Source organism: Seriola aureovittata, chromosome 18 (assembly GCF_021018895.1).
Source record: "Seriola aureovittata isolate HTS-2021-v1 ecotype China chromosome 18, ASM2101889v1, whole genome shotgun sequence".
Taxonomy (NCBI): domain Eukaryota; kingdom Metazoa; phylum Chordata; class Actinopteri; order Carangiformes; family Carangidae; genus Seriola; species Seriola aureovittata.
Genome location: NC_079381.1, coordinates 10995353 through 11010368, shown reverse-complemented (window position 1 = coordinate 11010368; position 15016 = coordinate 10995353). Strand labels below are relative to the sequence as shown.

Below are 15016 nucleotides of genomic sequence, written 5' to 3'. Positions count from 1 at the left end.
ACTTTTAGGAATAGTCGTGCCTCCTTGTACTGAGATCCACTGGAAAACCTCCGGCACTGACCCAAAACCATCTCTTTAAGAAAGATTATATCTAATCAGGCTAAGGCCACGTCTATCTCAAGGCAAAATGCATTCCATTATGGTCTTTTATCCTCAATAAGCTTAGTGTTTGACCACTTAAAAACACATTAAAGAGAAAGACCAGTAAAAAAAAAAAAAAAACACCATGGTCTTGTGTTCCAGTATATGGATCAGGGAAATTACAAATAAGAGCAGAGATTTCTTGATGATACAATATATGATGCATTCCTGGTCAAATGTCTTTTCAGAAGGCACAAAGCTTTTGTATTTTGTGCCATTTCTAGATGGCCAACGTTAGGGAAGCACTAAAAACGCTGGTGTGGATGAAACACAAAGTTTACAAGGTATCTGCATTAATATAGACATGGTCAAAGCCACATAGCTGTGCGGAAATTATTTCTTTCATACAGTAGCAGTCTGCAGACTGGGCATCTGTCAAGTGAAGACAGAGGATGATCCTCATTCCCTCACAGATAAGACTCCGTTTGCATTGGTGGACTTAATGTACTCGGTTTTCCACTGTGTGTAAATCCGAAATAATAATGAAGACAAGTTTAACTATAGTTATAAACAACACCAAAACCCAAAGAAAAAGTAAAAGAGCCATTTCAGCAGGGCTCTTAATCACCGCCTGTTATCTCAGAGTGCGTTTCATCATCAAAAAGCAGATTTTCTCTGAACTCTTTGATGTGAAATGTTCACTTTCCTTTTTATCATGCATTACTATTGCTGAACAATCTGGTTCTTTTCTCAGGATTTTTTGAAGTCTGGGTTTCTATAGGTAATGCCTCTCAAACTGATCTGCCAGTCTAGCTGCTGCCGCACATGCAGTTCGTCTTATTGTATTTTTTTTCTAAATGCATCACTCAGTGTCCTCTTTATCAGGGAAGAGATGCTTTCTCATACCTGCTCAAACTGAGCATTGACTGCATCACTATAATCAGTTCCTGGCCAGAAATACAATTGCTAACCAAACATATTTATACAGAGAATTACATGTGTTGTGAGTACTACTTCCAAATTCACAAAGTATACAAAACCCAAGGCAAGAAGTAAGACATTATTAAAGAAACGTGGAGGACTAAGACAGAGTCTCCACTTCATTAAAAGTAAGAGGAAAAGGAAGAGACAGTAAGACACACATGAAGAGTGAAAGGAGCAAAAACAGGAGCAAATGACTTGTAAGGTAGCAGAGGAACAGAAACAATGCAGGTGTGATCATGTTTTTTTCCTATTCAAATAAAGCTGTTGAGAATATTAAAGATGGCTGTAAATATCACCTTTAGAATATTAATCCCTATTTCATCTTATTAATAATTTAGGGGATAGTTCACTTAATTGAAATTGTATTATAGTGGTAAGGCCATAGTAGAAATAGCAGATGGAACAGGAGTAGGCTGTAGTAAATGTGCCAATACAAGAATAAAATATGGAACATGTAAATAGGTAAAGCAAAAAATAGATGGAAATGAGTTACAGAGAGCGCTGAAGCAGAAGGGGGGGGGGCCTGTCAGACTGTCTTTAGATGGAGGTGGACATGGTTTTTCCTCACATGTTCTCTCTCTGTCTAAATCTCATTAACAGTCTCCACACCTCTCCACTGTGGGCAGCTAAGGTTTAAGCACAGGGCAGTCAGTGTATTCAAGTGTGTGTTTAAGATCTCTTTATCAAAGTATAAAGTAAGTAACTGTGATGTTGCTCATTTGTAATTAATAGTGCTATTTTTGCTAATTTTTTTTAGTCATGTATTGTGATGATACAATTAGTTTTGCTCAGAATTAGCAGTGAAATTCATTGTTTGATGTTGCACGTTAATCCTTGTACTATTGAAATCTTTATGGGGGTAAACCAAGGACAAATAGACTCCAAAGACTATTTTCTTTCTTTTATGTTGCTTCTGTATTTATGCGCTTCTTTACCGCCGGATAAACCATATGTGCGCACACGCGCACGCACACACACACACACACACACACACACACACACACACACACACACACACACACACACACACACACACACACACACACACACACACACACACACACACACACACACACGCAGAGATCATTAATCATGAGTACAGACTGGTAGCTTGGTGAACCACTTCAGTGTGTAGATGTGACATGGGAGGGAGGCAGAGAGATGAAAGGATGTTTATCTGGGGCTCTTGCATAGAACATCATGTCAGGACTAGCAGCAAGTCACAGAGAAAGAACTATACAAACCCTATTGGTTTGTTGGTATTAAACACACTAAATGGATTCCGGGTGTAACATGGTAATGCAAAGCCTTTATGTCCAATTACCTACAGACTACAAATACATAGCTCTGTGACATGTTTGCAAAGAGGTTTATTAAGAAAAAAATTATCATTGTTGTATCATTGTCTTTGACTAAATAGTATGTTGTACATAACAGTTTAAGTTTTTGCACATTTAGTAGTGTAAATTCTGAGGAACAGTCCCTGAGATGAATCTGATAAATGAGTAAAACACTGCTGACAGCAGCATAAAATTGATCTCTAGCAGATACAATCTCGTTCTGTCGTTCTGCATTCTGAATATGGATGTCAACAGAAAAATATTCTCCTTTCAGAGCCTCATTAGCCAATGATTATCCTCACCGAAATATAGTCTAGATTCTCTACCGCTACATTTGAATAATTAAGATAAGAAAAAGCTTGGTTTGTGGATCCAAAGGTTTTTCCTTAAATCAAGACCGGAAAATTCATGTACAATCAGGTAACTAATAATGGATTCAAACAGAGCCTGACCTTTGTTACTGGCTGATAATGTCACAGATGTACCAGTATCTGTGTATATTGCCAACACTATTGCCAGACTGCAAAATCCTGCATTACGTTCAATGACAATGTAAAATTCTTCCCTTCTACAATATCCCTGCTTGGCAGCTATTGTACGTTTTATCCTCCATCCTTTAACATTTCACCTTGCTACATAAAAGACACACTGCTTCCCGTGAGGCAAGGCACTGGATATAAATCATGAGGAGAGGATTTGTCAATATGGATGTAATTTCAAAGGATATTGGGCTGATGTGTTGGTTTCACTTGTCTCACTCAGTATATACTGTATATCTTATTCACTGTTCTCTAGTAATCCAATCTGAGGGCTCCAGGCTCTAGACTCATATAAATGAAATCAATCAGGCTTGGACTCGTTAGCCAAATGACACTGCGTCTACCACAGACACCATCAATAAAGCAAAAACTCATCTGCTTGGAAAAATAAATAAACAAACTAATGTGTACCAGTTTGGCAAAAGAAACTCCCTCTTACTTGGCCTCTGGTGTGGCTCAGAGCACAAAAACTAAACACAATACCAGGGTTTCCCTTTGCCTGTTGTTACATGAATGAATTTCAGAAATGTACACCATATGATCCGATGAAACAAGATATTTTTGTATTGTGATACATGATACCCACACCACCCCTGTGACCAGTATTTTCCACTCACATTCACACGGAAATGTGTATATTTACCTATAATTACCTCCTTTTCAACATTGTAGAAATAGAAGCTTGACACTAAACTCCTCTCTTTTTGTCTTGCCTGACTTTATTTCCCACCCACCCCTCCCTCCTTCCTCTTTCTCCTCTTTACACTTTGGTTCTTCCTCTGTCCGCGGTTATCCCTCCTCCACTTTGATATCTCCACCCACAGGAACTTCCGGAAGCATCTCCGTATGGTGGGCAGCAGAAGGATTAAAGCACAGAGTGAGTCAGATATGAGTGTTTGTGTGTGTGTGTGTGTGTGTGTGTGTGTGTGTGTGTGTGTGTGTATGGTTGATGTGTTTGCTAAAACTGACTGATGTTGTTCACACCGCCATCATCCGTGTTTTCTTTTTCTGTTCTCTTGTGTGTTATTGGCATGTGTGTGTGGCACCGAGTGCTGCTGCTTTGCTGGGATTTTGTAACGCTCTGTGGTATTTCCTCAAGGATTCTATGTTTATCAGTGTGTTTGACAAGCCAGCGATACGGGTCTGTGCATGTGTGTGTGCGCATGTGTGTGCGTAGTGTACGGGTGTGTAAGCTGTAGTTGGTCTTTTGCTGTTGCATTGCTTTGAATGTTTTTTGGGGGTTTTGTTGGGTTCATTTTAAAAGTTTAAAGACAAGGACACTAAAATAGCAAAGTGATGATTGGTTATTGATGGAGAAGTGTGTGTCTGTGTGAGTGTCACTGCACATCTATAACACATCAGCAGGAACGCTCTGGGTTATATGAGAACAGAACACTCCAGGTGACCAATCTTGAAAAGCTCCGTTTCTTTAAACAGATATATGGTACTTGACCTTTTGCAATGAAAATCACTTGTGAATTTGTGAATTTTTGTCAAAGTCATTATTCTCCAGACCAGAACTATGAAGTCAGATTGGAAATGTGAGTAAAAATGGCCTATGATTCTGTCAGGTGTATAAAAGTTTAGCAAAACAGACATTGCATTATTTTGAATTTGAAAACCGAGGTTGTTACTTCAAGATGAGAGTCGGACACAAGCAGAAGTAGATTTTGTTTTGACCCTGACGACCCTGAGCCCAATTAAAATGCAAATATGTCACCTATCACTGCATAGACCAACTCCCCAAATGTGTACCCTGGCAGATTTTTGCAATGTAGACATTTACTAAAATCCAAAGTCTTGTTGATGCTGACCGTAATGTCAAGTTGTTCCACTTCTCAGACAGACCCCTGCTGTGAGGAGGAACTTGTTCTCCTGGAGCTAATTTCCTCTTCAAATTATACATTCTTGTTGCATCTCTGCATAGCTTTGGGTGAAATGACATTCCCCTCATGGTCACAGAATTTGGTGGCAAGGCTGCAGTGTTTCACACATCAGTGAAGTCCAGTGGCCTGCGGCGACTTCTACAGATCAAACAAGCAGAGCTGAAGAGCTGAACCAACTAGCTCATTTACTTGCTATCGATACCTCCTAACACTAACACTATAAAATACAGTTTCCACAAGCATCTGCGCATGTGTATAATAATGTCTGCAATATCAGAACTGATCTCAGAATGGTGGAAGCCGAGTCATAGCTAGTCATCCGTTAAAGATCCCAGGATTATTCACAATGCACATGCGCAGAAGTCCAAATAATGCTGCTCCCCTTTGTGCTTGACAAGCGCCATCCTTCATCAACTGGACATGGCCACGCCCACGAAAATGACAGAAATGATGGATGCAGCTGCTGGGAGTCAGATGAATGCTATGAAATGAAACTGGGCCAAATCAAGTCTGAGGGAATTAAAACCCCATATGAATCCAGTCCTGACTATATAGTATAAATCAAACAGTATATATCACAGAGTACTGGTGATGATGAGATCACACAATAGAACATAATGTTTTCATATGATTACAGAGGTTATTTCTACAGGGAAATTTGTACTTGAATAGAACAAGTTGGTGTCAGCAGCAAAATGAACAGAGAAGCATTAGGGAGGATACAGCGGCAAGAAACTACAGAGGCCAAAAAAATATGGCGCCTTGAGGGACAGTGTTGATTAACTGTGTCAAATACTTTAAAGTGGATAAAAATATTCTAAGAGCACAATGACTACTGTCCAAAGCAGAGCTGATTTTAATCGATGAGTTGTAGCTCAGTGGGTCTGTGAAATGAGCGCAGTCTTTTTAAATCCATACTGATGATCATATAGAAAGGAATAAGCAGCAGGATGTTTTATATGTTTAAGATATAGGATTGTTAGCGTACTGTACGTGTGTGTTTGTTGGACAGTTTGTATATGCAGGCATTTGTTGTTGTGTATTTGTGCAGAGGAGGGATGGCACTGTACGTACACTATATTTGTGAACTTGTAGCTGCATCCGCCTTTGCACTCATATGTGTTTTAGGTGGTGAGTGTACAGAGGAAACAGCCAGTTTGCGGGCTTGTTGGTGTGTGTGTGTGTGCGAGTGTGTGTGAGTGACTATCTCTCCCCCCGCCTGCACTAGCGTTCGCTGAGCGTAGATCGAAGAGTTTCAGCCGTTCCTGGAGTGACCCCACCCCTGTCAAGACTGACTCTCCTCATGAACCCAGAGAGAGTGAGTTAACACAGACTCACGCACGTGCATGGACACACACAGGCACGGACACACACACAACCACGCAGATGCTGACACACATAGTTTCTTAAAACTGCAGTGGCTAGACAAAAACGGGGCAAATTAAGGCTTTTAACTCTCAAGTAACCAAACCACATTTACAATAGTACAGTATATGTATGTTCATTAATGTGCTTTTAAGTGAACAAGGACAGAACAAGTTTTTAGAGCATGCAAGGGTAACCTTGTGAAAGTAATGTTTCAAATTTGCAAGAGGAATTTCATTAGTAAATGTGAGCAAGACTTTTTTGCTTGCTAACCTTAGCTTGCATTCCTAACATGCACACTCACGCTGACCTGAACCTGTAAGACCCCACCTGTTAAGTAACGTCACAATACTTCCAAATGTGGTCAACTGACACTTATGTAAACTAAACGTCACCCACACTGCCACATACAAAAAAATGTCCTGTTTAAGATGTCTATCAAAAATGGCTGAAGGGTCTTCTCATGTTCTCAAGTGTTTATGACCTGCCAGATCGGCTGCAGTGAGAACTGTGGGAGCACATTTTGAACTGTGTTCAATTTGTGGAGTTATAAATTACTGACGTGTCCCTTTGTTCCCTCACATCTTGACAGGCAGATTGATTACAGCTCGACTTTGCTCTGTGCTCACTCAGTGCTTTTGTCATTAATTAATTCCATACACAGGTGGCTCATACGGAGTCGAAAGCCACTTAGCGGCATTCGTCAGCCAAAAAGAACGGGCAAGGAATCAACAGTTTGATGTACGAGCATGAGCAGGATTAACGGTATAGCTGAAATGATGCCACTGTTTCAATGCTCCTCATCAAGGTCAATCAAAAAATAAAAAAACAACATCTTGTACAGGGAAGTACAGTGTAAAGAGTGACAAATACTGACAACTGCAAAGGGTAAACTAACTTTGTACATGGAAGTACAATTTTGAGGTACTTGCAGTCTATTCACTACTTTTATTCCACTACATATCAGAACTGCAGCAGTTTTTCCCCTAAACAAAAAACACTTTTTTTTACAATTATGCACGCCTTTAATTTTGATATACATCTCACTGCTAATATGACTTATACTTTTCTATTGTGATATTGCTAATTTCACTGCACTTATTCAACCGCAATTAGGCTACTTCTCACAAGATTCAAGACTAGAAAGCGACTGACACAACCTGTTAATAATGTCTTCAAGTGGTGATTTAGTTACTTGAAAGTTTTCATAGTGTTTGCCATTCTGTCTGCAACCTTACAGACACATCCCAAATAGGACACATGATATCACAGAACCCTGTACTGTATGTACTGCATACTTCTCTGTTGCGCAGAGGTGACATTTTGTCGTCACAGTTTCACAGCTCAGTTCCCGGGTAAGACGAGTCAAGAACAACTAACACTGAAAATCTGCGGACACTTGCACATGAAACACAATCACACGTACAAATTGACTGTCTCTGCTGTTGACTCTGACCCTGTCCATCTGTCTCCCTCTGACCGTGGGTCTTTCTTCAACTTTGTGATGCTCTCTCTTTCTGTGAGTATGTCTTCCAAACTGGAGTGTGTGTCCCGGTCCGAGTGTGTCCGCTGGTGCAAATGTTATTGCGAGGATCTGTGTGAGGCGCGTCTCAGTGTTTCTAAAAGGCTTCGAGCACACACTGTTTGCATGTGCTGTTTGTCTATGTCAATGTCTGAGTTTGTGGTTTTATGTTTTTTTTCACTTCCATCGTCAGTGTTTCTGTGTATCAGAGTGTGATGAAAGATAAATGAACTGTTGATGACAGTCTAATGGTGTGGTTGACACCTCAGTCTCCCTCTTTCCTCAGGGAAAGGTATTGTTCTCTGGAGGAGTGACATTAATTGTTAGTCTTGCTTGTCATTTCCATTTTTTCACCTATTGTTCTTCTTCAATTCTCCTTTTCAAACTGCTATTTCCCCACGGGTACATACAGTGTTTTATTAGATTGCACAGGATACCTATTGACCAAGTATTTGAGCTAGAGCTACTGACACTGGAGTTTTGAGGCAGATACCAACATAGTTATTTGAGAGTTTAAAAATCTTCTGATGACATATTGGCCAATCTTTTTTTTTTTTTTTTTTTTTTTTTACACACATAGAACATGAACAAACATTTTTATAACAATCCTTTACATTTAGTTATATGAGAATGGCTTCATAATGTAGCTTCTTTCTAAAAGACTATTTTACAGGCAGGAATGGGCTGTGTCAGAAATGGTAAAAATATGAACAAATAGAGATTTATTAATAACACAATCTAACACTCCAACACAAGTATATAATACATGGTAAAGCACATGTATACAGCAATAATAAATGCTATAATTATTCCATGCCCTTAAATCACATTGTAATTAAACTACAGTATTGAAAGAAGGTGATTTAATTAATTAACATTCGATGGGAAAGCACTTAACCTAACAAGGATTAAAACTATTTACAGAAACATGTGAAATAATTAATGAAGAGAAGAAGTAATAACTGCATCACACCCCTCGGAACAAGATCAAAGAAATGCTGGCAGCTATTGCTAGCAAACACCTGTTGTTTGTTAGCCGAAACACGTAATTGATAAAAGGCAAACTGAACGTCAAACTAATTCAACAAAACAACAACAACAAGGCACAGCAACATGGAAACAACAGACACAGACGTAATCCACATGAACTACAAGCTCGAGGGCTCGACTTTTTATATCCACCAGTTCACACCCTCACGACCATCTCAACCACCATGGCAATTAAGGAATTAAAAACAAGTAGTCTCAGTTCAGCCACACAGGTTTTCTGACACAAAAACTGTCCAATAATATAAGCCACGACAAAATATTGTCTGGGCTCTGCTTTGAGGCGCCACATTTCTTTCCATTGTGTATCTCTTGGTGGTTCAATGTCAATCACTTCTTCAGTGGTTCTGTCGTCATTGTAACGCTGAGTATGTCAGTGAGCATCGTTAATATTATTAGTCACAGCTGCGTTTTCCTGCAGCTGTAACTAATTAGAAATGTAAGTAATGTAAGTTTTGAAAATCGGGTCAAGTTAAATTAACTTGAGATATTAAGTTGAGTCGACTTTTTTGTCACAGTCTGTTCCTCATTTGACGTGAACTTACAGCTGCAGCTGGTGAAGCCAGAGTCAGTAGGAAAACAACACGCAAGTCCAATCACTTTTAAATTATAAGTGTATAGAGGTATAGGGACTGACAATAACTTTCCTCATGGTTGGCACTGTTTCCATTATTAGGAAAAGAAACAACAATGTCATACCTTTACATGAATTAAAGACACAGCAATTACAAGATTAAATCCTCCTCTAGGTATGAAATAAATCAGCTGCTGGTTTAATTAATCTGAGATACTAATTAGTTGATCATTTTTATAACTTTTTAAGACATAAATACAGTGTGTCATATACATTATGATAAAATGTCAGAGAACCATGACCTGATGCTATATAGCACCTTCTCCTATTACAATAGCTGCCCTCTGATCCCAGTTAGGTTTTCATAATGTACCCTGGTTGATGCCAGAAATCCTGCTGCCACACTTACTATCAGTCATTCTTTTTTCTGCTCCTGCCAGCTGTCTCTGCTTTCTCCTGTTCCATCAGTCATTTTCTTGTCACCACCATTATTAACAGCTCCATCTGTTTTCCTCTCCTCTACTCTCACCTTTCCCCACTTCTTGGACACATCCTCCCTTTACTCCCATATCTTCTCTTTCTATGTCACCTTTCTTGCCTCCCACTCCAATCCCAACACTTTAGCCCACACCCAATTAACTCAAGTCCTCTCCCTCACTGGTGCGTCATATTCTCTCCTAGGCGGAGACCTGCAGACCTCCTGTGGCACCCTGGATGAAGGAGGCCTCGACGACAACATAGACTGGGAAGAGGAGAGAGAGATGGAGCGGCTCGCCTGTGAGGGAGACGACTTTGTACCTCCCAAAATCATGGTAGGAGATTGAGATCGCATTGATCTGCAGATTATTTCACAAATGCAAATGTCTGTAATTGGGGCATCGGATGAGGAGTCAGGACTCATCAACCGTAATCTGTGAAATTACCAGTTAACAGTTTGATGTTACAGTAAATCCTTTGCAATCTAGGTGATTTCAGCCCAATGTATATACACTCATAAACAAAAGCGATGTTTTATCCTTACCTTTAGTATTGTTTTACACATTTTATGATGAAGAACAACAATCACATTCTTCAAATTACTTAAAAGTATAGACTTAAAAAATCCCAAAGAAAATTGTACAAATCAATTAGTTTTTCCCATCTTTAGTGAATGAGGCACAACGAAAATAGTCATTTTAGAAACTATGTTAAGGATTAAATACTGACGACTGGTCTGAGCTAAAATAGGTTTAGTTTTTGCACTGTAACATGATATTCAGGTGAATTACCTGAAATCTATCTAGCGGATTTTCTACCTTAGTACTGTGAATATCATATAGAGCTCTTCTATCCCCTGTAGGCATGAGGATGTGATAGTTTGCTCTTTTCCCCTTTCCTCTAGCTTTTTTTTTTTCCTGAAACTCTGCCATTCTCTTTCCCCAATCTTCCTGACATCCCACTTAACCAATCTTTCGTCTACCTCTTCTGTGTCTACTTCACCTTTAGCTGATCTCCTCTAAAGTCCCCAAGGCGGAGTATGTTCCTACTATAATCCGCAGGGATGACCCCTCCATCATTCCCATCCTCTACGTGAGTCAAACACAATGAAACGTAGACATGCTACACAATACAATACATGGCAGCCCTGTCTCAGGGTTATAGCTACATGGACTAACCAAGAATATAATTTGTTTCTTTTAAAAATGTGCCGTCTTATAAAGATATGTTTCTCTGCTGTCTTCATATTTTAAAATATCAAATGATCATGTTTTATGTGAATGCCTTTTTCCTCAGGACCATGAACATGCAACCTTTGATGATATTCTGGGTGAGTAGGCTTGGATCTGCCTTTTCCACCTGTATTTATAAATACCTTTACTATTTCCTTTTCTTCAATAAAAACAACAAGTGATTAACATACAATAGTTAGACTACTGAATAAAATAGGTAAAGAATATGCTATTAAAATACAAATATGGCTATATTAATGGAAGACATGAAAATGGCAATGGGAGTTGTCATGAAGAAAACATAAAGAAAACAAAGTTGAACTAGTAATAAGTAATAATCGACACATTGTTTAATATTAAAAATTAGAGAGTATATTAGAGCATTAAAAGATGATACCATCTCCCCCCTCGGAAAAGAAAATCTGTCACCTCTAGTCATGACGCTGAACTGTGAAGCAGTTTGCCTGAGGAGTGGAGTCTGAACTCTGACTCGTACTGTGGGAGTTAAAGGTCAGGAAGACAGCTTGAGGCTAAATCTTACCTGCAAATCTCAAATCTCCAACAACAGAGCTGGCTTATATGACTTTAACTTTTGATAATTCTGAAAATGATCCTCTGTTGTTCATAACAAACTCTGCATGGCATAAAGTTCACACAGAGTAATTGAAAATAAAGGCCAATGAATAATTTACACATAGATGTCAGCTTTCCATTTTACTGCCTTTCAATGACTTGTTTTAGTTTGCTGTGACATTTCCTCCTGCCTCAAGTTCACAGTTGAATTTAATTTAAACTACATCTTCTGTTAGTGTCTCTGTTGTCTACTACTACACCTCTACTTGAACTCACCCTCCAGAGATGAGATTTACTTTTTGTTCACGGTTCACATTTATGTCTCCGTCTCTCTGTACATTGTTCTACTTGTTCTTTCCATATTCCTCTCTCACTTCATTTTTGGTCCCTGTCGTTCACATCAATCCAAAACTTTCTCTCTCACACAGAGGAAATAGAGAAGAAGCTCACAGCTTACAGGAGAGGAAGCAAGTTCTGGAGGATGCTCATCTTTTGTCAGGTGAGGAACAAGGAGACCAGGGAAAAAAATAATGGTGTAGTCCTTGTAGAATAGGGTTTATTTGGGATGGGGTTATATGTTCGTTCATACACTGTATATAGGAATTTGGTGAATAACTTGCTAGACTGCAGTAAATATCTTCCTTTGGGATCTAAGCTCCTAAAATCTTTATTAGGAGGAGGCAAATAAGCAGTTGTGATAATGTGTTTTACTCTTGTGTGCGTTTCTTAGGGAGGCCCCGGTCATCTGTATTTACTGAAGAATAAAGTGGCAACCTTCGCTAAGGTAGAAAAGGAAGAAGACATGAGCCAGTGAGTCACCGCTGGAGCCCTCACTTGAGACCTGACCGCAGTGTCAAATATCATGACAACACACAATTTCCATGTCTTATAACACACAGTAATGTTACTTTACAAGACACAGAAAACATGAGTGGGGACAAGCAGCATTTCATTATTGAGATACCTTAGCTAGATTTCACGGAGCCTTTTATTTCATCAATAATCAGAATAAGGGCTGAACCAAATAAAAGTTTACACCTCTATCAGAATAAACTGGCTCTTCATTTTGTTTCAAACTGGAAGGTTAATCCTCTTCATTATGTGTTCAAAGGATCACAGGTCCTGAAACAGATTTGTCATCGAAATGCTCTTTGCTATATTTTCAGACTATTAATACTTTTTCAGTGGAAGCTCTCCCAATTGGTTAAATCAGACTTTCCACTGGGACCGTGCAACAGCGCTCCCCCTTCATTTGTTTTTCAGTTATGAACACAATCTACTACTTTGGAGTGATGCATCTCTCCCAGGGGGACCATCTTTGAATGTGTGATGTTTACTTGTTTCAGCAATATAAACACAAGGTTCACAATCTGTTCCATAATTCACCTCGCACGATATTCTGTAAAAACAGTTGCTTCAGTGCAAAAGCACAGCAGTACGCCAATAAAAAGTGACATGTGCTTGACGCCGAATATTTTAAAAAGTCATGCTTGGAGTTTGTGTTTTGGATATGCGTTTTTTCTGAGTGCTTGCTGTGGTGCATGTGAAGAGGAAAGGGTCATTTTATCTTTGCTCTTTTGTATTTAATTTCATGGGAACTGTCAATCAAAGAAAAGAGTTGGCCCATCCATCTAACTGCAGCCTTTGTCTTTGTCCAGATTCTGGAGGAGGCTCAGTCGCTTCATGAGCAAAGTCAACCCAGAACCCAACCTCATCCACATAATGGGATGTTATGTCCTGGGCAACCCCAATGGAGAAAAGGTATACAGACACTAATGCACAACACATACCGTACACTCACAGTAAATGCACAGAAAACCTTTACTCGCCATTTCCCATATTAAAATAGCAGGTTTTCACCAAACAGGACTGAAAAACATTAAAGTTCATTTGAGCACCACTTTAATCTAAAGCCATATTACATATTAAACATTTTACATTTTAAGGACCCAGTCAAACCCGCATTTGAAACGCCTACATTTCTTGGCAAAGTACTGATTGACTGGGGAGGTCCACCTGGGTATTTAACCTCTGTGGGGTCATTATCAAGGCCATTTATGTCACTCGTTACTTAGCGCTCCTCACTGTTGTAATGAGTCAGTCAGCTGAGGCCAAGTGTCAATGGTTGTTAAATCTCTTGCGAAGGGATGGAAGGACAGGATTGTAGGTGGGGGATAAGTGGTGTTGTAGACCTCTTCCTCTGTTGAGGGATGGTTGCTCTACTTTAACGCAGATAGCCTCCTTCAGTCCTCACTGCCTTGGACTGCATAATGTGCAGTACATCTGCTCAGTGCGGTGCTGAGTATATCAACGCGGGTGAAATTCCTATGGCACGTATAGTGTCACAGCAGTACACTGTGACTGAGTGTATGACAAAGTATAACGCAACCTTAATCATAATAACTTGTTCAAAATCTAGGCTTTATGTGCCAATCAAACTGATTTAATAACTAAGGATGCCCAAAATTTATAGAGTTTTGGTCCCCTGTCTTTTATCATTACACTTCTTCATGCTCTTGCCTGCCCAGTTTTGTCTCTGCCTCTCTTTGTCCTTATTTCCCTGTTTGCTGCTCTCTGCTGTCATATTTATGCTCACTGTGTCTGTTTCTATCACTGTTTGTCTGATAATCAGCACATCATCCTCCAGCTTCTCTCTGTTTCTCCCACTTTCTCTTTCTGCACCTGTGTGACTATCATCTCACTCTGAGTAATATTGATGGATAAAGCTGAGTGACGCTGCACCTCTCTCTACCTGACATGAACAAATAATAAAAAAAACACCCACAAGACAAAAAATTATTATTTTTTATTTTTTTTAAATCACACACACACAAACAAGCTGGCAGATACACATGCACACAAAGATAAAACGCCATAGCCAGCAGTGTTTGTGTGACCCAACTGTCTGTTCCAGTCATGTCTGCCAAAATGCTTTGTTATATAAAGTGGATCTCTCCGGGGCTGATGGACAGTCTGGCAGTCTGGAAAACAGACTGCACATCGGTGATATCTCCACCCCAACAGAAAAACACAAATGCAATTGTTTCAAGAGAGCATGGATCCAAAACAATCACATGGGTGTGTCTCTTTTTTTTTTCAAGGGTTTGGCCCAAGAGTGATATTTTCACACTTGTCAACTACAGTATTTATTAAAGCACAGTTAGAAAATACAATTCATGAATTTCACTTGTAACTCTGCAGAAGCCACACATTCACTTTTTTAGGATGTACCTGAGGTGACCTTGTTGTTGTGCTTTTCATTCTGGTCGGCTACAAACTTGTTCTCCGCTGGTAACTACAATAAATGGCCAAAAATATCTCATTTAACTTCTTTAACGTGATGTATAACCACCAAATCCACCAAACAAATGCACGACAGCACTCATCGCTCACATC

General features: G+C 39.5%; 1 protein-coding gene across 1 annotated transcript in view; it reads left to right on the top strand.

The window, feature by feature from the left end:
• Window positions 1-15016, top strand: part of nsmfa (NMDA receptor synaptonuclear signaling and neuronal migration factor a) — a 41663-nt gene that overhangs the window by 20106 nt on the left and 6541 nt on the right. The window contains 8 exon segments of the mRNA XM_056404348.1: window positions 3769-3821; window positions 6059-6148; window positions 10020-10150; window positions 10824-10907; window positions 11112-11145; window positions 12049-12119; window positions 12351-12430; window positions 13279-13381. Of these exon segments, the coding sequence (XP_056260323.1) occupies window positions 3769-3821; window positions 6059-6148; window positions 10020-10150; window positions 10824-10907; window positions 11112-11145; window positions 12049-12119; window positions 12351-12430; window positions 13279-13381 (646 nt within the window).